The 23,776-nt window shown below is 56.6% G+C and overlaps 1 protein-coding gene across 4 annotated transcripts in view; it reads right to left on the reverse strand.

Moving 5' to 3' along the window:
• MST1 (macrophage stimulating 1) overlaps positions 1-23,776 on the reverse strand; it is a 52,200-nt gene that overhangs the window by 20,228 nt on the left and 8,196 nt on the right. For 2 of the 4 annotated variants that reach the window (XM_075939592.1, XM_075939593.1), the window contains exons 1-4: positions 5,198-5,366; positions 2,864-3,011; positions 730-842; positions 222-336 (exon numbers count right to left, since the gene is read on the reverse strand). In XM_075939592.1, the coding sequence (XP_075795707.1) occupies positions 222-336; positions 730-842; positions 2,864-3,011; positions 5,198-5,249 (428 nt within the window). In that variant the 5' untranslated portion in view covers positions 5,250-5,366. Of the gene's footprint in view, positions 1-221; positions 337-729; positions 843-2,863; positions 3,012-5,197; positions 5,377-23,776 lie in introns of those variants that run through there. The other 2 variants (XM_075939591.1, XM_075939594.1) reach the window with 2 other exon arrangements.

Raw genomic sequence — 23,776 nt, forward strand, 5'->3', positions numbered from 1 at the left:
GGCTGGTCCAGAAAAATCTTCTCTCTCTCTGCATGAGTTGTGGGTGAGCCCCCTCCCTTCTGGAGTTTAGGCCCTGGGCCACTGACCTAAGCTCTGGCTGGCTGGTGCTGACTCCCCCTTCTAACTTGGGGGGAGAAGGGGCAGTGTGGGTGAGGCAAGTCGTGGCCTCCTGTGGATAAGTGCATACCATAGGAGAGCCCTGTGCACCACCCTCATTGCACCTGTGATCATGGGGTAACTTCAGCTTCCACTGTTGGCATTTCTTCCCCTTCTCTGTCACAGCCTGCAGGCCTCGGTAGTTCCTCCCATCTCCCATGATGCAATTCCTCAGGTAATCTGTGGGCAAGAAGGGTGTGCCATGAGCAGCCAGCCCCACAGTGAGTGGGCTGGAGAACCAGAGAGCTAAGGCAGCCTGCCAGGAGCTGGTGGCTTGAGGGCAAGCGGAGCACAGAGCTGGCCACTTGGGGGTGGGGTCACTGCCAGAGGAGAGGCTGGCTGTAAGGTTGGAGTCTAGAAGCCAGGCAGTGCTGGGCATCTTGGCATGCAGCACGCTGCCAAGTGCCCAGTCTGGCAATACCTCCAGTATCCCACGGCCATTGGCTGGACTGCTCTGCAGCCAGACACATAGTGCCCACCCCCCCCCGGACAGCAGATGGACATGACTGTGGCACCCTTCAGCACCCAGCACCCAGCCACCCCAAATTCGTCCCACATCCCTTCCCCGCCTGCCTTTCTTCTGGTAGAGGTCATAGTGGACGTTCCTCTGCATGTGGGTGTGCACCGAGTGCTGGGTCCATGGCAGCAGCTGGCAGCCGTGGCGCTGATGGTTATAGTGAAAGGCCCTGAAGATCAAACCAAGAGTCTCCTTTGGCTCAAACTGGACCACACATTCCCACCCCCCAGAAGAACCCAATTTCTCCTCAAGGGCTGGGCTGGAGCCAGTTCTGCAGAGCCAGTGATGCAGCTCAAAATGCTCTTCAAAGCGCGCCACCACCCAGCGGGAGCAGTGAGCAGCAGGGACTGGAGGAGATGGACAGGAGGGATGGTGAGGCCAGTGGGTGAGGCCGGCAGGAGCAGTGGCAGCAGGAGGGGATGGAGGGACGGGCGGGTGAGGGTGGCGGGAGCAGTGAACAGTGGCAGCAGGAGGGGATGGAGGGACGGGCGGGTGAGGGCGGCGGGAGCAGTGAACAGTGGCAGGAGGAGGGTATGGAGGGACGGGCGGGTGAGGGCGGCGGGAGCAGTGAACAGTGGCAGCAGGAGGGGATGGAGGGACGGGCGGGTGAGGGTGGCGGGAGCAGTGAACAGTGGCAGCAGGAGGGGATGGAGGGACGTGAGGGTGGTAGGAGCAGCGAACAGTGGCAGCAGGAGGGGATGGAGGGACGTGAGGGTGGTAGGAGCAGTGAACAGTGGCAGCAGGAGGGGATGGAGGGACGGGCGGGTGAGGGCGGCGGGAGCAGTGAACAGCGGCAGCAGGAGGGGATGGAGGGACGGGCGGGTGAGGGTGGCGGGAGCAGTGAACAGTGGCAGCAGGAGGGGATGGAGGGACGGGCGGGTGAGGGTGGCGGGAGCAGTGAACAGTGGCAGCAGGAGGGGATGGAGGGACGGGCAGGTGAGGGCGGCGGGAGCAGTGAACAGTGGCAGCAGGAGGGGATGGAGGGACGGGCGGGTGAGGGTGGCGGGAGCAGTGAACAGTGGCAGCAGGAGGGGATGGAGGGACGGGCGGGTGAGGGCGGCGGGAGCAGTGAACAGTGGCAGCAGGAGGGGATGGAGGGACGGGTGGGTGACGGCGGCGGGAGCAGTGAACAGTGGCAGCAGGAGGGGATGGAGGGACGGGCGGGTGAGGGTGGCGGGAGCAGTGAACAGTGGCAGCAGGAGGGGATGGAGGGACGGGCGGGTGAGGGTGGCGGGAGCAGTGAACAGTGGCAGCAGGAGGGGATGGAGGGACGGGCGGGTGAGGGTGGCGGGAGCAGTGAACAGTGGCAGCAGGAGGGGATGGAGGGACGGGTGGGTGAGGGTGGCGGGAGCAGTGAACAGCGGCAGCAGGAGGGGATGGAGGGACGGGCAGGTGACGGCGGCGGGAGCAGTGAACAGCGGCAGCAGGAGGGGATGGAGGGACGGGTGGGTGAGGGTGGCGGGAGCAGTGAACAGCGGCAGCAGGAGGGGATGGAGGGACGGGTGGGTGAGGGTGGCGGAAGCAGGGGCAGCAGGAGGGGGCAGACGGGCGGGTGGGGATGGCGGGAGGAGGGGCAGCAGGAGGGGGCGGACGGGCGGGTGAGGGTGGCGGAAGCAGGGGCAGCAGGAGGGGGCGGACGGGCGGGTGGGGATGGCGGGAGGAGGGGCAGCAGGAGGGGGCGGGCGGGTGGGGATGGCGGGAGGAGGGGCAGCAGGAGGGGACGGGCGAGTAGGCAGGGGCGACCTCGCCTAGCATCCAGGATCCCAGCCAGCTGCCTGGGTACTGTATAACCCAGCAGATTACGACGCAAAGGCCCCAGTGCCAGAGTGGCCAATGGGTGATGGCATCTGTGTCCAGGAGTCTAGGCCAAGGTGGACCCCAGGCGCCCAGGCAGGGCTCCTTGGCTGGTGCATCGGGTGCATGAGGGGAGACTCCATACCCTGCCCTGCTGCCCAGCGGAAGCCCCAGTGCTGGGCACTGGCTGTGCTCCTGGGGCAGAAGCAGCTGTGGCTCCCTGCCATGGCCTCACTCCCTGCTGGGATCATGAGGGGGACAGCAGAGCTTCTCTGGGCTTGGGCTGCAGGGGGGTGGGCAGAGAGAAGCAAACAGGGCCGGCATGGAGTGGACTGTGCAGCACCTGGCACCCCCCAAACCCCCTCTGCCCTGTGTGCTCCCCAGGCCATGGCTCACCTGCAGTCCAGTAGCGCCGTGCAGCGCCGGGCACACTCCTCGGCATCTGCCGGCTCCTCCTGCTCGGTGCTGGGGCTGGGCTGGCTCAGGGAGAGCAGCTGGGTGGCTTTGAGCCTCTGGAAGTCATTGAGAGGGGAACGCCCTGGCCCTGGGGACACAGCCAGAGACACTCCCCTTGACAACCATGCAGTGGGGGGGGGGGGGAGTACTGGGCCTTTGCCTCACTCCCCACCCTGCACAGGGAACCAAGAGGAATCGTGTGAAGCAATAGGGTCAGGAACCAGAGGCGCCAGGACAGGCAGTGGGCCCATGGGCTGGCAGCAGGGCCTAGAGAGGCTGGTGGCAGAGCTGGCAGCAGGGCTGGCAGTGGGGATCAGTGGGCTGGCAGTGGGGCTGGTAATGGTACCAGCAGTGGGGCTGCTAGCAGGGCTGGCAGGGGGGATCAGTGAGCTGGCAGTGGGGCTGGTAATGGTACCAGCAGTGGGGCTGCTAGCAGGGCTGGCAGTGGGGCCGGTGGGCAGGGAGCAGGGCTGGCAGGGGGGCTGGCAATGGTACCGGCAGTGGGGCCAGTGAGTTGGCTGTGGGGCAGGTAGCAGGGCTGGCAGGGGGGCCGGTGGGCAGGTAGCAGGACTGGCAGGGGGGCCGGTGGGCTGGCAGCGGGGCAGGTAGCAGGGCTGGCAGGGGGGCCGGTGGGCTGGTAGCAGGGCTGGCAGGGGGGCCGGTGGGCTGGTAGCAGGGCTGGCAGGGGGGCCGGTGGGCAGGTAGCAGGGCTGGCAGGGGGGCCGGTGGGCAGGTAGCAGGGCTGGCAGGGGGGCCGGTGGGCTGGTAGCAGGGCTGGCAGGGGGGCCGGTGGGCTGGTAGCAGGGCTGGCAGGGGGGCCGGTGGGCAGGTAGCAGGGCTGGCAGGGGGGCCGGTGGGCAGGTAGCAGGGCTGGCAGGGGGGCCGGTGGGCTGGTAGCAGGGCTGGCAGGGGGGCCGGTGGGCAGGTAGCAGGGCTGGCAGGGGGGCCGGTGGGCTGGTAGCAGGGCTGGCAGGGGGGCCGGTGGGCAGGTAGCAGGGCTGGCAGGGGGGCCGGTGGGCTGGTAGCAGGGCTGGCAGGGGGGCCGGTGGGCAGGTAGCAGGGCTGGCAGGGGGGCCGGTGGGCAGGTAGCAGGGCTGGCAGGGGGGCCGGTGGGCAGGTAGCAGGGCTGGCAGGGGGGCCGGTGGGCTGGTAGCAGGGCTGGCAGGGGGGCCGGTGGGCAGGTAGCAGGGCTGGCAGGGGGGCCGGTGGGCAGGTAGCAGGGCTGGCAGGGGGGCCGGTGGGCTGGTAGCAGGGCTGGCAGGGGGGCCGGTGGGCAGGTAGCAGGGCTGGCAGGGGGGCCGGTGGGCTGGTAGCAGGGCTGGCAGGGGGGCCGGTGGGCAGGTAGCAGGGCTGGCAGGGGGGCCGGTGGGCTGGCAGCGGGGCAGGTAGCAGGGCTGGCAGGGGGGCCGGTGGGCAGGTAGCAGGACTGGCAGGGGGGCCGGTGGGCTGGTAGCAGGGCTGGCAGGGGGGCCGGTGGGCTGGTAGCAGGGCTGGCAGGGGGGCCGGTGGGCAGGTAGCAGGGCTGGCAGGGGGGCCGGTGGGCTGGTAGCAGGGCTGGCAGGGGGGCCGGTGGGCAGGTAGCAGGGCTGGCAGGGGGGCCGGTGGGCTGGTAGCAGGGCTGGCAGGGGGGCCGGTGGGTTGTGACCCGGGACGGGGTGGCAGGGCACTGCCATAGCTGCAGGAAGGTATCTGTTTCACATCATGTTTTGCATTTACTAAAATTCCCAGCCATCAGCTGAGCAGCCTGCGCAGGGCCAGGCCGGCCCACGCTGAGTGTCCATGGCCGATTCCAGACCCCTCCACCGCACTCCTGCCCTGCCTCAAGAGCCGTCTGACCTCCTAGCTCCCGGCTTTGCCAAGGGGCAGGGAACAGGGTGGGGCCCCAGCCAGGACAGCACGTCTGAGCATTTAGCCAGGGGCTGGGACACTGCCCTACTGGCTCTGCCAGCCCGCCCCTCGCCACACTCACAGAGCCCCTAGTCTGCCCCAGCTGGGGGCACCACTGTTCATTGCTGTCCACGTCCCTCTCCCCGGCGTGGGGCCGCGACCCAGCTGTGCTGCTCAGAGGCCTTAGCTCTGTGTGGCTGGAGCTTTAGGCTCCTGCCCCACCTGAGGGAGGTTTTCCTAGGGTCTTCTGGACCCCGCTCCGCTCAGACGCCTCCCCGAACACCCCTGCAGGAGGGGGAGGCGAGTGCTGAGCCCCTCTGCCCTGTTCTTGCCCCACCGGGAGGGCAAGCACTCAGCTGGGCCTGGTGCCCCAGGCGGCTTTCCTACCTGTGCTGAGGGCACCAGCCAGGACCAGCAGCAGCACTGCTCCGGCCTGCATCGTCCTGCTGCGCCGTCGGCCTCAGGGACTGGCGTGGAGCCTGTGTGCGGAAACGCATGGGCCAGCTTGGACTGTCCCAGCAGGCTGTGCCCCGAGCACCCCCACTAGCAAATATTTGCCTCTGGCCACAGGCCAATAGTGCAGCTCTGGAGTAGCGGGGAGGGACACCGTTAAAGGGACCAGCTCAGGGCACAGGGAGCAGCCCTCACCCACATCCACACACCCGCCTCATGAGGGATTCAGCTCCCCGTCACCTCCCCCCCCCAATCTCCCAGACTTCAGCAAACAACCAACCCCTGTGTGGCCTTATCGACCCAGAGGGGGCAGGCTATGAAACCACCTCCTGCTCAGCTCCAGCAAGACTCAGGCCGCATCCCCTTCTTCCTTTGCAGTGACTGACGTGATGCCCTGCCAGGGCAGAGCCGTGCCCCTTGCAGCTGACCCGGGGCCTTCTCACAGCTCCAGGAAGCAGGCACAGTGGGTGGGGGCTGAGGGGCTCTGGAGACAGCTGGGCCAGCACGTGGCACACACGGCCTTGGTGCAATGGGATGGGCAGCAGGCAGGGATAGAAGAGCCCAGGAGGAAGAGATGCACACTGCCCCACGGAGTGGACATGAGCAGAGCTTTGTGCACACGAGAGAGAGCACCAGGCCAGGTGGGCAGCCAGACTGCACCAGCGCAGCCTAGCTCTGTTTGGAACCCTGTTGAAGACTTGGCCTTCACAACAGCCTCTGGCAAGGAGTTCCACAGGACAGCTGTATTGTGTGAAGAAATACTGCCTTTTGTTTGTTTAAACCTGCTGCCTATTCATTTCATTGGGTGACCCCTCGTTCCTGCGTTAAGTTCAGTTAACGCCTATTACGCCCACTGGCGTGTAGGGCAGCAACGAAGGTTCTCCATTTTTGTCTGTCTTTGGCCATTTTCTCCAGCGTGTCCCAGTTGTAGTTCATTCTCTTCATGTCTGCCTCAATAGTACGCCGCCCTGTTGTCTTGAGTCTCCCACATTTCCGTCGTCCTTCAGGCGTCCAGTGAAGTGTTATCTTTACAATGGCGTCTGCCTCCCTTCTCATCACGTGCCCTATCCATCTCCAGCGTCTTCTCCTCATGATAGTGGTCATGTCCTTCTGGTGGCATCGCAGGAGCAGGTTGTGGTTGGAGATTGTTTTCGGCCAAAAGATGTGAAGTATCTTACAAAGGCTGGTGGTGTGAAAGGAAGAGAGGTTGGCACGGTTCACACTCTGAGCTGTAGTGTTGATCTGACACAGCTCTGGTACAGTTTAAGCTTGATGTGGAGCCTGTACTGTGTAGATCTTCATACTCCTGAGGACGTCTGGCCTTGCTTAGTCTGCTCTGGATGTTGTTCTTGGTGCCTCCATCATGGCGGATGATGCTGCCTAAGTACGTAAAGTTGTCTGTGCTGAGTAAGTCTGCATCATCTATCTTGATTGGTGCCGATGAATCTATATTGAGAATCATAATCTCTGTTTTCTTCTGGCTAACTCTTAGTCCAACCTGGCGTCCAAAAGTGCATAGGCGTTGTGTCTTTTCCTGCATGTGTTGATGGGCATGGGAAAGCAACGCAAGGTCGTCCGCAAAGTCAAGATCTTCCAATGTGGAAAAAGGTGTCCATCTGATATCCCTTGATGTATCTGCTGTTGTTCTCCACATCACCCAGTCAATCACCATGAGGAAAAGCAGTGCAGACATGATGCATCCCTGTCTGACCCCCATCTTGACTTCGAAAGACTGATCACAGTATCCCATGCTACATGTGAAGTTGGTATAAAAACTCTTAATGAGCTGGACCACTTAAATAACATAAGAACGGCCGTACTGGGTCAGACCAAAGGTCCATCTGCCGACAGTGGCCAGCACCAGGTGCCCCAGAGAGGGTGGACCGAAGACAATGATCAAGCGATTTGTCTCCTGCCATCCCTCTCCAGCCTCTGACAAACAGAGGCCAGGGACACCAATTCTATCCTCTGGCTAATAGCCTTTTATGGACCTAGCCTCCAGGAAATTATCTAGCTTCTCTTTAAACTCTGTTATAGTTCTAGCCTTCACAGCCTCCTCTGGCAAGGAGTTCCACAGGTTGACTGTGCGCTGTGTGAAGAACTTTCTTTTATTAGTTTTAAACCTGCTACCCATTAATTTCATTTGGTGTCCTCTAGTTCTTCTATTATAGGAACTAATAAATAACTTTTCTTTATCGACCCTCTCCACACCACTCATGATTTTATATACCTCTATCATATCCCCCCTCAGTCTCCTCTTTTCTAAACTGAAGAGTCCCAGTCGCTTTAACCTCTCCTCATATGGGACCCATTCCAAACCCCTAATCATTTTAGTTGCCTTTTTCTGAACCCTTTCCAAGGCCAAAATATCTTTTTTGAGGTGAGGAGACCACATCTGTACACAGTATTCAAGATGTGGGCGTACCATAGTTTTATACAGGGCCAGTAAGATATTCTGTGTCTTATTTTCTATCCCTTTCTTAATAATTCCTAGCATCCTATTTGCCTTTTTGACCGCTGCTGCACACTGTGTGGAAGTTTTCAGAGAACTATCCATGATAACTCCAAGATCTCTTTCCCGATTTGTCATAGCCAGATTAGCCCCCATCATACTGTACGTATAGTTGGGGTTATTTTTCCCCGATATGCATTACTTTACACATATCCACATTAAATTTCATTTGCCATTTTGTTGCCCAATCACTCAGTTTGGTGAGATCTTTTTGGAGTCCCTCACAGTCTCCTTCTGTCTTGACTATCCTAAACAGTTTGGTATCATCCGCAAACTTTACCACCTCACTGCTTACCCCTTTCTCCAGATCATTTATGAATAAGTTGAAAAGGATTGGTCCCAGGACTGACCCTTGGGGGACACCACTAGGTACCCCTCCCCATTCTGAAAATTTACCATTTATACCTACCCTTTGTTTCCTGTCTTTTAACCAGTTCTCAATCCAAGAAAGGACCTTCCCTCTTATCCCAGGGCCATGTAATTTACACAAGAGCCTTTGGTGAGGAACCTTGTCAAAGGTTTTCTGAAAATCCAAGTATACTATATCTACTGGATCCCCCTTGTCTGCATGTTTGTTAACCCCTTCAAAGAACTCTATAATCAATTAGTAAGACATGATTTCCCTTTACAGAAACCATGTTGACTTTTGTCCAATAAATTATGTTCTTCTACGTGCCTCACAATTTTATTCTTTACTATCGTTTCAACTAATTTGCCCGGTACTGAAGTTAGACTTACCGGTTGTAATTGCCAGGATCGCCTCAAGAGCCCTTTTTAAATATTGGTGTCACGTTGGCTACCTTCCAGTCATTAGGTACAGAAACCGCTATAAAGGATAGGTTACAAATCACAGATAATAGCTTAGCAATTTCCCATTTGAGTTCTTTTAGAACCCTTGGATGAATGCCATCCGGTCCCGGAGATTTGTTAACATTAAGTTTTTCTATTAGTTCCAAAACCTCCTTTAATGACACTTCAATCCAGGACAGTTCCTCAGATTCATCACCCACAAAGGACCGTGCAGATTGGGCAATCTCCCTAGCATCCTCAGCAGTGAAGACTGAAGCAAAGAAATCATTTAGTTTCTCTGCAATGGCTTTATCGTCCTTGATTGCTCCTTTTATATCTTGGTCGTCTAGGGGACCCACAGGTTTTTTAGCAGGGCTTCCTGCTTCTAATGTACTTAAAAAACATTGTTATTTTTTTTGAGAGTTTTTGGCTAGTTGTTCCTCAAAATCTTTTTTTTGCTTTTCTTATTACATTTTTACACTTGATTTGACAGTGTTTATGTTCCTTTCTATTTATCTCACTAGGATTGGACTTCCACTTCTTAAAAGATGCCTTTTTATCCCTCACTGCTTCTTTTACATGGTGGTTAAGCCACGGTGACTCTTTTTTAGGTCTCTTGCTATGTTTTTAATTTTGGGTATACATTTAAGTTGGGCCTCTATTATGGGGTCTTTAAAAAGTTTCCATGCAGCTTGCAGGGATTTGGCTCTAGTCATTGTGCCTTTTAATTTCTGTTTAACTAACCTCCTCATATTTGTGTAATCCTTTTTGAAATTAAATGCCAGGGTGCTGGACTGCTGAGGTGTTCTTCCCACCACAGGAATGTTAAATGTTATTATATTATGGTCACTATTCCCAAGCGGTCCTGTAACGGTTATTTCCTGGACCTGATCCTGCACTCCACTCAGGACTAAATCGAGAATTGCCTCTCTCCTTGTGGGTTCCTGTACTAGCTGCTCCAAGAAGCAGTCATTTAAGCCATTGAGAAATTTTCTCTCTGCTTCTCTTTCTGAGATTACATGTATCCAGTCAATATGAGGATAATTAAAATCTCCCATTATTATAGAGTTCTTTATTTTGGTAGCCTCTCTAATCTCCCTCAGCATTTCAATGTCAGTATCGCTGTCCTGGTCAGGTGGTCGGTAATATATCCCTACTGCTAATTTCTTATTATTGGAGCATATAATTACTATCCATAGTGATTCTATTGAACATGTTAATTTGTTTAATATTTTTATTTCATTTGATTCTACATTATCTTTCACATACAGTGCCACTCTGCCACCCACACGGCCTGCTCTATCCTTCCGATATATTTTATATCCCGGTATGATTGTGTCCCACAGATTTTCCTCATTCCACCAGGTTTCAGTGATGCCTATTATGTCAATCTCCTCCTTTAATACACAGTACTCTAGTTCACCCATCTTATAGTCGAACTCCTAGCATTTGTGTAGAAGCACTTTAAAAATTTGCCACTGCTTATTTGTCTGCCCTTCCCTGATGTATTGGATTCCTTTATATGCAGTTGTTTGTCTGATCTGGCCCATGGTTTGTCCTCTCTTTCTGACTACAGCTTAGAGAATCTCTATCAATGGACTCTCCTCTAAGAGAAGTCTCCCTTCGATTTACGTGCATTTCTGCACCAATCGGCTTTCCTCCATCTCTTAGTTATGGGCCTTACTGCTCTATGGGCCTTTTTAATGTTTAGTGCCAGCAGTCTGGTTCCACCCTGGTTTAGGTGGAGCCCATCCTTCCTGCATAGGCTCCCCCTATCCCAAAAGTGTCCCCAGTTCCTAATAAATCCAAACCCCTCTTCCCTACACCATCATCTCATCCACGCATTGAGACTCTGAAGCTCCGCCTGCCTACCTGGCCCTGCGCGTGGAACTGGAAGCATTTCCGAGAATGCCACCATAGAAGTCCTGGATTTCAGTCTCTTTCCTCGCAACCTAAATTTGGCCTCCAGGACATCTCTCCTACCCTTCCCTATGTCATTGGTACCTACATGTACCACAACCACCGGCTCCTCCCCAGCACCACACATAAGTCGATCTAGATGCCTTGAGAGATCTGCAACCTTCGCACCAGGCAGGCAAGTGACCACACGGTTCTCCCGGTCATCACAAACCCAACTATCTATGTTTCTAACGATCGAATCACCCACTACTAACACCTGCCTCTTCCTAACAACTGGCATTCCCTCCTCCTCAGAGGTATCCTCAGTGCGAGAGGATACCGCAACATCCTCGGGAAGGAGGGTCCCAACTACAGGATGGTTTGCCTCTGCTCCCATTGAATGCTCTGTTCCCTTGAGATTTCATCCTCTTTAAGAGCACTGGGGCTCTCAGACTGGAGGTGGGACAGTACTACAGTGTCCCGGAAAGTCTCATCAACATAGCTCTCTACCTCCCTTAGCTTCTCCAGTTCAGCCACCCTGGCCTCCAAAGCCTGAACTCGGTCTCTGAGGGCCAGGAGCTCCTTGCAAAGGGTGCACACATACGCCACCCGCCCACAGGGCAGGTAATCATACATGTTACACTCAACACAATAAACAGGATAGCCCCCACTCTGCTGCTGGGCTTCTGTCTCCATTTTTTTAATGAATAAAATTTAAGTATAAACTGGGCTTATTAAATCTCTGGAATATAGATTATTATAAAAGTTAGGTTTAAAGAAGGACAGGAGTCACTAGCACCCTCTAACCTCCCCCTCTAAACTCCCTCTCCAAACTCCCTGTTAGCCACTCCTGTTCACAAGCTCCCTGGTCGCTGATTCACAGGCTTATATAGCTCTGCTAGCCCCTCCCCCTGACTGAGGCTCAGCCAATTAACAGAGGCTTCTAGATTTCAAACCTTTTAGAAGCTCCTTCAAACAAAACAAACAAAACCAAACCGACAAGCACAAGCTCAGCACACAGCAAATAACCCCCACACACAAACACACACTCCAGACAGCCACTTACCACAAGGGTCCCGTATTTACTCCTCTTTTACCTGGAGAACTCCCTCTCCAAACTCCCTGTTAGCCACTCCTGTTCACAACTCTTCCTTACTTTCTCCATACCAGTCAAAATGGTGTAGACCTTATCATATCATATTAAACTTTACTCAGACAGAAGCCCCCTAATCATTTTTGTTGCCCTTCTCTGAAGCTTTTCCAAATCCAATATATCTTTTTTGAGTTGAGGTAACCACAACTGAACATAGTATTCAAGATGGATTTATAGAGCAGCAATAAGATATTCTCAGTCTTACTTGGTGTCCCTTTTCAAATTATCCCCAACATTCTGTTTGCTTTTTCGACTGCTGATGCCCATTGAGTGGATGTTTTCAGAGAACGATCCACAATGACTCCAAGATCTCTTTCATACACCTGGTTGGGACACATTCACCAAATACATTAACCCATAACCCCTGGGAGTTGGGCTGGAAATGGGAGGGAGCATGGGCTATAATAGCAGAGATAAAGGCGGGACTAGGCAGAACTGGGAGGCAAGATCGAATCAGTATCTTAGATGCTTATATACAAATACAAGAAGTACGGGGAATAAGCAGGAAGAACTTGAAGTGCTAATAAACAAACACAACTATGGTGTCACAGAAGCTTGGTGGGATAATACACATGATTGGAATATTGGTATAGAAGGGCACTGCAAAGGTACTCAGGAAGGACAGGCGGTGGAAAAAGGGAGCAGATGTTGCCTTAGATATTAAAAATGTACACCCTTGGACTGAGGCGGAGATGGACGTAGGAGACAGATGTGTTGAGAGTCTATGGGTTAGGTTAAAAAGGGTAAAAAACAAGAGTGATGTCATGCTAGGAGTCTACTACAGGCCACCTACCCAGGCAGAAGAGGTGGATGAGGCTTTTTTTAAACAACTCACAAAATCATCCAAAGCGCAGGATTTGGTGGTGACAGAGGATTTCAACTATCTAGACATATGTTGGGAAACTAACACAATGGGACACAGACTATCCAATAAGTTCTTTGAAGACAACTTTTTATTTCAGAAGGTTGAAAAAGCTACTAGGGGGGTAGCTGTTCTGGATTTGATCTTAACAAATAGGGAGGAACTGGTTGAGAATTTGAAAGTGGAAAGCAGCTTGGGTGAAAGTGATCATGAACAGGGCCTTCTCAGCTTTTGCTCCCAGGCTGTGGAATTCTCTTCCTTGGGATATTCAATTGTGTTTCAAAAATGTCATTACCTGCCTCAAATATTTTAAACAGAGAGGCAGGGTAAAAATATTTTAAATAAATAAACAAATCATGAACTCTATGATTCATTTATTCTAAGGAATGGTGGAAAGGAGAACAGCGAAGTAGAAACAATGGATTTCAGAAAGGCAGATTTTGGTAAGCTCAGAGAGCTGGTAGGTAAGGTCCCATGGAAAGCAAGACTGAGGGGAAAAACAACTGAAGAGAGTTGGCAGTTTTTCAGAGTGACATTATTAAGGGCCCAAAAGCAAGCTATTCCGTGGCGTAGGAAAGATAGAAAGTATGGCAGAAGATCGCCTTGGCTTAACCAGGAGATCTTGCATGATCTAAAAATCAAAGGAGTTGTCATATAAAAAGTGGAAACTAGGACAAAATACAAAGGCTGAATATAAGCAAAAAATACAAGTATGCAGGGGCAAGATTACAAAGGCAAAGGCACAAAACAAGCACCAATTAGCTACAGACATAAAGGGCAACAAGAAGATGTTCTATAAATATATTAAAATCAGGAGGAAGACCACGGCCAGGATAGGCCCACTGGTCACTGAGGAGGGAGAAACAGTAACAGGAAACTTGGAAATGGCAGAGATGCTTAATGACTTCTTTGGTTTGGTCTTCACCAAGAAATCTGATGATGAAGGCATGCCTAACACAGTGAATGCTAGTGGGAATAGAGTAGGTTTAGAAGATAAAATAAAAAAGAACAAGTTAAAAATTACTTAGAAAAGTTAGATGTCTTCAAGTCACCAGGTCCTGATGAAATGCATCTAAGAATACTCAAGGAACTGATAGAGGAGGTATCTGAGCCTTTAGCATCATCTTTGAAAAATCATGGAATACAGGAGAGATTCCAAAAGACTGGAAAAGGGCAAATTGAGTGTCCAATCTAGTAAAAGAGAAATAAGAACAACTCAGAAAACTACAGACTAGTCAGTTTAACTTTTGTGCCAGGAATGATAATGGAGCAAGTAATTAAGAAATTCATCTGCAAACACCTGGAAGATAACAAGGTGATACGTAACAGCCAGCATGGATTTGTAAAGAATAAATCATGTCAAACCAATCTGATAGCTTTCTTTGATAGGATAACAAGTCTTGTGGATAAGGAAGAAGTGGTGGACATGGTATTCCTAGACTTTAGTAAGGTGTTTGATACAGTCTCACATGATCTTATCAGTTTCAAACATACAGAATGGGAAGCAACAGGTCTAGGAAGGAGTACGGCTGAAAGGGACCTAGTGGTCATATCGGACCACAAGATAAATATGAATCAACAGTGTGACGCTGTTGCAAAAAAAGCAAAAAGTGGTTCTGGGATGGATTAACAGGAGTGTTGTGAGCAAGACAAGAGAAGTCATTCTTCCTCTCTACTCTGTGCTAATTAGGCCTCAATTGGAGTCTTGTGTCCATTTCTGGGCACAGCATTTCAAGAAAGATGTGGAGAAATTGGAGAATGTCCAGAGAAAAGCAACAAGAATTATTAAACGTCTGGAGAACATTAGCTATGAGAGAAAACTGAAAGAACTGGGCTTGTTTATTTTAGTAAAGAGAAGACTGAGAGGGGACATAACAGTTTTCAAGTAACTAACAAGGAGGAGGGAGAAACATTGTTCTCCTTGGCCTCTGACAACAGGACAAGACGCAATGGGCTTAAACTGCAGCAAGGGAGGTTTAGGTTGGACATTTGTAAAAACTTCCTAACTGTCAGGGTAGTTAAACACTGGAATAAATGGCATAGGGAGATTATGGAATCTCCATCTCTGGAGATATTTAAGAGCAGGTTAGATAGACACCTATCAGGGATGGTGATGGTCTAGACCAGTGTTTCTCAACCTTTTTTTATAAAGTACCCCTTTTTCAAAAATAATTATAAGTACCCCCAGTACCTACAGTTTTCAGACACAACGTTTTTTTCTTCCATTGCAACACATTTGTTTAAACAACTTAATCATAGCTGGGCAAGTGATGACATTTTTGGGTGTAAAGAGTGAAAAAATAATAAAGCACTGTAAAACTTAACACAAAAATTCAGTTTTCTCCAAATATCAGTTGTGTTGAGGTACCTCCCGGACTTCTCTCAAGTATTCCTGAGGGTACTGGTACCACTGGTTGAGAAACACTGGGTTAGACAGTGCTTAGTCCTGCCATGAGGGCAGGAGATTGGACTAAATGACCTCTCCAGGTCCCTTCCAGTTCTAGGCTTCATCTACTCTGTAGGCTTCTTGCGCAAGAAGCCTTTTGCGCAGGAGTATTTTATGCAAAAAACTTCTTGTGCAAGAGCACGTCCACACTTCAAAGCCATTGCAAAAGCCATGTGCTTTTGTGCAAGAGAGCATCTACATTGTGCAACAAAGCTCTGATGGTCATTCACAGAACGGCCATCAGAACACCTGTGCTTTTTCCCATAGGGGTTTCGTGGGCAAGAAACCCCTGCGGAGCATCCACATTTGCCTTTTTGCACAAGAACTCTTGCCTCATAAAAGGAGGTTTACCTACGCTAGAAAAAACCCTCTGTTCTGCAGTTTTACTGCTCATTTACTTGTGCAAAAGTGCATTTGAAGTGTGGACTCTCCGCAGGTTTTTGCACAGAAACAGCCATTTCATATCCAACAGCCTACAACAAAAAGCACCTCAGGATCCAACTCGTTGCTACCACGCTCCAGAGATAACTAGCACTTTCTCAGACACTCCATATACATGCAACCACACACCTATCAGCTGCGCCCCCAGCTGGGCCTCCCTCAGTCATTGGCTCACTGCTGAGAGTGAATCTCTCAAGCAGGGCATGTTAAGCTGCCCTTGATTCTCACAACAAAGATAAGACCCTTTATCACCCCGTCCACAATAACAAAATGACTTGTGATTCAGAAAGAGCAGAAGAGGTCATTAGGCAAAGCCATCCCATCATCCTAAGCGCCTAGGCAGAGTGGGCGTGTCTATGCAAACAAAGAAGTCCTTTCCTCGAGCTCACCACTAGGTGTCACGGGAGGGCTGGTTCAGAGCCGGCTCTCACTGAGAAACGCTCAGTCCCGCCTGCAGCCGGCCACCTACTCCCTTAACAAAGCGCGCACCAGCCCCTGCCGTGCTGCCGACAGGTGCCTGCACTTTGCCACTTCCTCGGCATACCCTGGTTCCCACGGCGGCGCTTTATCCAAATCTAAAAAGGACCCTCTCCGGCTGGAACCCTGCAGACAGGGGCCAACTTGGCATCCACAGGGTTAACCTTCTTCACCATCCGATCTCAGAAGCATCCTTGCAAGCCCACCGGGTATTCACCCCTGCCACGCGCTCACCCTGGCAGTGTCTGGACCCGTTCCTGTTAGCTCCTTCGGGGCTCACCTGAGAGGGTGATAAAGACCTAGGTTCCTGCAGGGCCTCAGTAGCTTGACCTCATCTCCAATTACTCAGCTCTTGTCAAGCCCCTACTCCAGGCCCGCTGGCGGGGGAGGGCAAAGGGGGCAACCACTGCTACTGCAGTAGCAGCACCTAGAGCCCTGAGTCATTGAAATCCTGGCCCAGCGCCCTCCTCTTCCCCCGGGCCACCCCTCCCTTTCTCGTTTGCTCTCCCGCACCCTCACTCACTCAACAGGCTGGGGCAGAGGGTGGGGTGCAGAAGGGGTGTGAGGGCTTCACCCGGGGATACGGGCTCTGGAGTGGGGCTGGGGCAGGGGATGCAGGAGGGGCTGGGGGGGCAGGGTCAGGAAGCACTGGGAAGGAGGGGGAGGAGTTTATCAGTGGGGCCTGGAGACCCCAGTGTAATGTACAGAACAGTACAAGCTGGACTCCTGGTACCTTGGACACCCTAGAGCAGGGATGGGCAATAATTTTTGGCCAGGAGCCACTTCAAAAAGTTTTTAAGTGCCCTGAGCCACCTGGAAGGGGCAGGGGCAGGATGCTTCTGGGCTACCTACCTAGAGACTGGGGGTGGGGAAGCCCCTTTGCCCCCTTTGGTCTGGGGGTGTGGGAGCCCCTTTGCCTCCCCACTAGGCACTCATGCCACTTGTGCTGTGCTCTGCCATGTGCTCCTCGCAGTGTGGGAGTAGGGCAGGAGGAGGCTTTGGGTGCTCCCCCATCCCCAGGCCAAACAGGGCTGAGACCCCACACACTCACTGGCGGGAAGTGGAGTAACATGGCTGGGAGCCAGGGAAGCAGAGTGAGTTACAGCAACCCTCCCTAGCACTGCTGGTGAATGAGGGACCCAACCCCTCCTGCTAGCACCCGGCCCCCAGCATCACCCACCCCCCAGGAGAAAACATGGGGCAGGGAGGGGCAGGGGCAAGTCAGGGAGGGGTGGAGCAGGGGCAGAGTAGGGTAGAAAGAGGCAGGGCAGGCATGGCCTTGGGCAGAGGGGGGTTGTCCCAGTCCTTTCCTGGGCTAGGGGTAGGGAGGAATTATGGGGGATCCACATGCCTGGTGCCCCCTCCCCATGTTCAATATCAGTGGTCACCTCTCGGAAGCTGCTTTGTCTGTGGCCCTCAGGTTTCACCTCACTTAAAAACTCGCTCACAAAATCAGCCATAGAAACAACATGGCTACGTCTACACTACATGCTTCATGTGCAAGAGCACATCCACACCGCAAAGCACATAACATAAGAACGGCCGGACTGGGTCAGACCAAAGGTCCTTCTAGCCCAGTATCCTGTCTGCCGACAGTGGCCAGCACCAGGTGCCCCAGAGGGGGTGGACCGAAGACAGTGATCAAGCGATTTGTCTCCTGCCATCTCTCTCCAGCCTCTGACAAACAGAGGCCAGGGACACCATTTTATCCCCTGGCTAATAGCCTTTTATGGACCTAACCTCCATGAAATTATCTAGCTTCTCTTTAAACTCTATTATAGTCCTAGCCTTCACAGCCTCCTCTGGCAAGGAGTTCCACAGGTTGACTACACGCTGTGTGAAGAAGAACTTTCTTTTATTAGTTTTAAACCTGCTACCCATTAATTTCATTTGATGTCCTCTAGTTCTTCTATTTAGGGAACTAATAAATAACTTTTCTTTATCGGCCCTCTCCACACCACTCATGATTTTATATACCTCACAAAAGTACATATGCCTTGAGGCAAGACAGTATCCACACCGCATGGACGCTCTTGCGCAAGAAAGCTGATGGCCATTCACAGAATGGCCATCAGAGCACCCGTGCTTTTTCCCACAGGGATTTCTTGCGCAAGAAACCCCTCTGGAACATCCACATTTGCTTTTTTGTGCAAGCACTCTTGCACAAAAGGGAGTTATGCCTCGTAAAAGGAGGTTTACCTACGGAGGTTTACCTATGGCGGAAAAAGCCCTCTGTTCTGCTGTTTTACTCTTGATTTCCTTGTGCAAAAGTGCATTTGAGGTGTGGATGCTCCACGGGTTTTTGTGCAAAACCCTTGCAGTGTAGACACAGCGCAATTCCTGGCAACTGGCTGGCCTCCTCATTTTCACCTACAGCTATGAAATAATCCACTAGCATACATCTACCATCTGCATGGAACTTCAGCAGGTGACTTTGCTGAGGCTCTTTCTGTAGCCTGCTGTAAAACAAGGCACAAATCTGGAGGAGCTGCTGTGCCCCAGGAGTATGTATAGCCCGGTCGGAGAGCCACTGCTTGGAGGCAGCGCGGTTGCAGGGTGACCACTCAAAAGGCCCTTTGTGCGAGTCACTGGAGGGTCAAGGCCCAGCTGAGCTCATGGTACTGCCCATTCTCTGCCCTTTCCATTTGCCAAGTGTCCATTTGTGATTAAGGAGCTTGGCGATAGCCCCACCCAAGCCTGGCCAGCGCCCAGCACCCCACTGTGACCAGCGCTGCATAGACAGGGCAGAAAGGCTGCTGTCCCTGCTGCTGAGAGCTGGCATACCAGTGGGGACAGGCAGGTGGAGCTGTGCAAGGCCCTGAGTCAGTATTCTGTGGCCAGGCCAGGCGCTCACCCGGCAGTAAGGAGTGGCACGCACCAGCAGTGTGACCAATGCAACAGCCGCAAACCTCAGCTGGTCCCTTGGCATGGCTGGAAGGGGAACAGCTAAGGGAGAAGGGGCTGGGGTTGAGTGAGGCTGAGGTGAGCAGGTCCAGGGCAAGTCAATAACATGGGGTGCACCCCTGTGATGGGGTGCACCCTGCCATCCCACTACCCCCCCCCCGTCTCAGGACGGAAAGGCAGAGGTGGGTCCTCCGTCCTGTCTAGAAAGGCAATAGGGACGCAGCAGAGCAGAGCCCAGCATTCAGCCCTGCCTCCCACGGCAGCAAACTGCTGGGGGCTGGCCCCTGGCTCAAATCCCGCTGCTCTCTTGTAGATTTGGTGCAGACCCTGGGGGGTGAGCTTCCAGAGGGCCAGGCAGGCCCAGGAATGAGCAGCAGCTGTGAGGACAAGTGGCACCAGCTCTAGCATCATCTGCGAGTCAACAGGCTCCTAACCCTGCAGCCTCCCCAGGTTGCTGCTACATTTCAATCAGCGGGCTCAGGGCACTGACCGCCTGGCTTGGAACACAAGCATCAACCAGCTACCGGTGGGAATTCTCCTACCTGTGCAATGGCCCCCAGTGCTCTGCCTGCTGCCCAGGGCCATGCTGAGTGGTAGGGGGTGTGACTGGATCTGTGGGAGGGGTCTGAGCAGTGAGGGCGTGGCATATTTCACTCGTTCTGTGAATGACAGGCATTGCTGGGGCACTGGGATGCAGGAGGCTGGCCAGGGCTACGTACACTGAGGAAAGCAAAGCCCTGAGGCCCCCTCCCCAGTCCCGGGAGTGGGATGCATGTGCGGCCCCACCCCCACCTGGTCCAGCAGCACCGTGCGGCGCCCCCTACAATGGGGCGTCCCGGGCACTTGCCCCCAGCCCGTAGCTTGGGCCGGCTCTGTCTACATCACGCCTTATTTAGAACATACCAGACACTGATACTTTCTCCATTTGTTTCCCAAACAGAAAGCTCAAATACTGTTCAAAACCGGACACCTGGCAACCCCACCCCGCCTCGCCCCCCAGCTCCCAGCCTGCTTCCACCCCGCCTCTCCCCCAGCTCCCAGCCTGCTTCCACCCCGCCTCGCCCCCCAGCTCCCAGCCTGCTTCCACCCCGCCTCGCCCCCCAGCTCCCAGCCTGCTTCCACCCCGCCTCTCCCCCAGCTCCCAGCCTGCTTCCACCCCGCCTCTCCCCCAGCTCCCAGCCTGCTTCCACCCCGCCTCGCCCCCCAGCTCCCAGCCTGCTTCCACCCCGCCTCTCCCCCAGCTCCCAGCCTGCTTCCACCCCGCCTCGCCCCCCAGCTCCCAGCCTGCTTCCACCCCGCCTCGCCCCCCAGCTCCCAGCCTGCTTCCACCCCGCCTCGCCCCCCAGCTCCCAGCCTGCTTCCACCCCGCCTCGCCCCCCAGCTCCCAGCCTGCTTCCACCCCGCCTCGCCCCCCAGCTCCCAGCCTGCTTCCACCCCACCTCGCCCCCAGCTCTCAGACTGCTTCCACCCCGCCTCTCCCCCAGCTCCCAGCCTGCTTCCACCCCGCCTCGCCCCCCAGCTCCCAGCCTGCTTCCACCCCGCCTCTCCCCCAGCTCCCAGCCTGCTTCCACCCCGCCTCTCCCCCAGCTCCCAGCCTGCTTCCACCCCGCCTCGCCCCCCAGCTCCCAGCCTGCTTCCACCCCGCCTTGCCCCCCAGCTCCCAGCCTGCTTCCACCCCGCCTCGCCCCCCAGCTCCCAGCCTGCTTCCACCCCGCCTCGCCCCCCAGCTCCCAGCCTGCTTCCACCCCGCCTCGCCCCCAGCTCCCAGCCTGCTTCCACCCCGCCTCTCCCCCAGCTCCCAGCCTGCTTCCACCCCGCCTCGCCCCCAGCTCCCAGCCTGCTTCCACCCCGCCTCTCCCCCAGCTCCCAGCCTGCTTCCACCCCGCCTTGCCCCCCAGCTCCCAGCCTGCTTCCACCCCGCCTTGCCCCCCAGCTCCCAGCCTGCTTCCACCCCGCCTTGCCCCCAGCTCCCAGCCTGCTTCCACCCCGCCTCGCCCCCCAGCTCCCAGCCTGCTTCCACCCCGCCTCGCCCCCAGCTCCCAGCCTGCTTCCACCCCGCCTCTCCCCCAGCTCCCAGCCTGCTTCCACCCCGCCTTGCCCCCCAGCTCCCAGCCTGCTTCCACCCCGCCTTGCCCCCCAGCTCCCAGCCTGCTTCCACCCCGCCTTGCCCCCAGCTCCCAGCCTGCTTCCACCCCGCCTCGCCCCCCAGCTCCCAGCCTGCTTCCACCCCGCCTCGCCCCCCACTCCCAGCCTGCTTCCACCCCGCCTCGCCCCCCAGCTCCCAGCCTGCTTCCACCCCGCCTCGCCCCCCACTCCCAGCCTGCTTCCACCCCGCCTCGCCCCCCAGCTCCCAGCCTGCTTCCACCCCGCCTCGCCCCCCACTCCCAGCCTGCTTCCACCCCGCCTCGCCCCCCAGCTCCCAGCCTGCTTCCACCCCGCCTCGCCCCCAGCTCCCAGCCTGCTTCCACCCCGCCTCGCCCCCCGCTCCCAGCCTGCTTCCACCCCGCCTCGCCCCCCAGCTCCCAGCCTGCTTCCACCCCGCCTCGCCCCCCAGCTCCCAGCCTGCTTCCACCCCGCCTCGCCCCCCAGCTCCCAGCCTGCTTCCACCCCGCCTCGCCCCCCAGCTCCCAGCCTGCTTCCACCCCGCCTCGCCCCCCAGCTCCCAGCCTGCTTCCACCCCGCCTCGCCCCCCAGCTCCCAGCCTGCTTCCACCCCGCCTCGCCCCCAGCGCCCAGCCTGCTTCCACCCCGCCTCGCCCCCCAGCGCCCAGCCTGCTTCCACCTCGCCCCCCAGCTCCCAGCCTGCTTCCACCCTGCCTCGCCCCCCAGCTCCCAGCCTGCTTCCACCCCGCCTCGCTCCCCAGCTCCCAGCCTGCTTCCACCCCGCCTCGCCCCCCAGCTCCCAGCCTGCTTCCACCCCGCCTCGCCCCCCAGCTCCCAGCCTGCTTCCACCCCGCCTCGCCCCCCAGCTCCCAGCCTGCTTCCACCCCGCCTCGCCCCCCAGCTCCCAGCCTGCTTCCATCCCGCCTCGCCCCCCAGCTCCCAGCCTGCTTCCACCCCGCCTCGCCCCCCAGCTCCCAGCCTGCTTCCACCCCGCCTCGCCCCCCAGCTCCCAGCCTGCTTCCACCCCGCCTCGCCCCCCAGCTCCCAGCCTGCTTCCACCCCGCCTCGCCCCCCAGCTCCCAGCCTGCTTCCACCCCGCCTCGCCCCCCAGCTCCCAGCCTGCTTCCACCCCGCCTCGCCCCCAGCTCCCAGCCTGCTTCCACCCCGCCTCGCCCCCCAGCTCCCAGCCTGCTTCCACCCCGCCTCGCCCCCCAGCTCCCAGCCTGCTTCCACCCCGCCTCGCCCCCCAGCTCCCAGCCTGCTTCCACCCCGCCTCGCCCCCCAGCTCCCAGCCTGCTTCCACCCCGCCTCGCCCCCCAGCTCCCAGCCTGCTTCCACCCCGCCTCGCCCCCCAGCTCCCAGCCTGCTTCCACCCCGCCTCGCCCCCCAGCTCCCAGCCTGCTTCCACCCCGCCTCGCCCCCAGCTCCCAGCCTGCTTCCACCCCGCCTCGCCCCCAGCTCCCAGCCTGCTTCCACCCCGCCTCGCCCCCAGCTCCCAGCCTGCTTCCACCCCGCCTCGCCCCCAGCTCCCAGCCTGCTTCCACCCCGCCTCTCCCCCAGCTCCCAGCCTGCTTCCACCCCGCCTCTCCCCCAGCTCCCAGCCTGCTTCCACCCCGCCTCTCCCCCAGCTCCCAGCCTGCTTCCACCCCGCCTCGCCCCCCAGCTCCCAGCCTGCTTCCACCCCGCCTCGCCCCCAGCTCCCAGCCTGCTTCCACCCCGCCTCGCCCCCAGCTCCCAGCCTGCTTCCACCCCGCCTCGCCCCCCAGCTCCCAGCCTGCTTCCACCCCGCCTCGCCCCCGAGCTCCCAGCCTGCTTCCACCCCGCCTCGCCCCCCAGCTCCCAGCCTGCTTCCACCCCGCCTCGCCCCCCAGCTCCCAGCCTGCTTCCACCCCGCCTCGCCCTCCAGCTCCCAGCCTGCTTCCACCCCGCCTCGCCCCCAGCTCCCAGCCTGCTTCCACCCCCTCCTGCCCCCAGCTCCCTGCCTGCTTCCACCCCGCCTCGCCCCCAGTCTTCACAGGCGCACATGCTACCCAGCTGCCCAGGCAGGCCAGGTCAGGCCAGGCCCCTTCCCAGTTCCCTGCTCCGGCCCCTCACTCTGCGGAGCCCTGTTGAGGTGAGGAGGCCCCAGGTGCAGAGTCCTGGGCTGCTCCAGGGGACAGGTCAGATTGGAGGGGCAGGTCCCGGCAGGGCTGAGGAATTAAGTTCTTATCTCCCATCACCAGGCACATTCCTCTCCCCCAACCAAGCCCTGCCCAGAGAAGCCAACTCTGGTTGAGCCCAGGGGCTGCTCCCCTGCAACTAGGGGAGGGGTGCTCATTGCTGGCGCGCGACGCGCGCGCACACACACACGCGCGCGCGCACACACACACACACACACACACACACACACACAGTGTCTCTAGCCATTCCTACCTCTCTCTACCGGCTAATGGCAGGCCCCAAAACGTGCCCTGAGAGCAGCTGCATTACCCAGGGGAACCAGCACGAGGTGGGAACCAGGCACCAGGGTCCAGGCCTGCCCAACTGCCTGCATCCCTGTGCTCTCCGGGAGTGCCTCGGCCCAGCCACCCCCAGCTTCACACCAGGGCTCAGTCCCAACCCTCGTTCCTGCCATGTGGGGAATGAATTTTGTTATGGGCACCAATCTGGAGTGATGTGACACATAACTATATGCATGTGGTAGGGGAGGGGCTGAGGGGTTTGGAATGTGGGAGGGGGCTCAACCCTGGGGCAGAGCGTTGGGGTGAGGGCTCCGGCTGGGGATGCAGGCTTGGGTGTGGGGCCAGGGAGGGGGCTCAGGGTGGGGCTGGAAACCCTCAGGCAGAGGGTTGGGGTTCGGGGGTGATGGCTCCGACTGAGAGTGGGGGCTCTGGGGTGGGGCTGGAAATGCTCTGCTCTGACCCCGTCCTGCGTCTTCCCACTGCTGTT

This window comes from Pelodiscus sinensis, chromosome 11 (assembly GCF_049634645.1).
Source record: "Pelodiscus sinensis isolate JC-2024 chromosome 11, ASM4963464v1, whole genome shotgun sequence".
Classification (NCBI taxonomy): Eukaryota; Metazoa; Chordata; order Testudines; family Trionychidae; genus Pelodiscus; species Pelodiscus sinensis.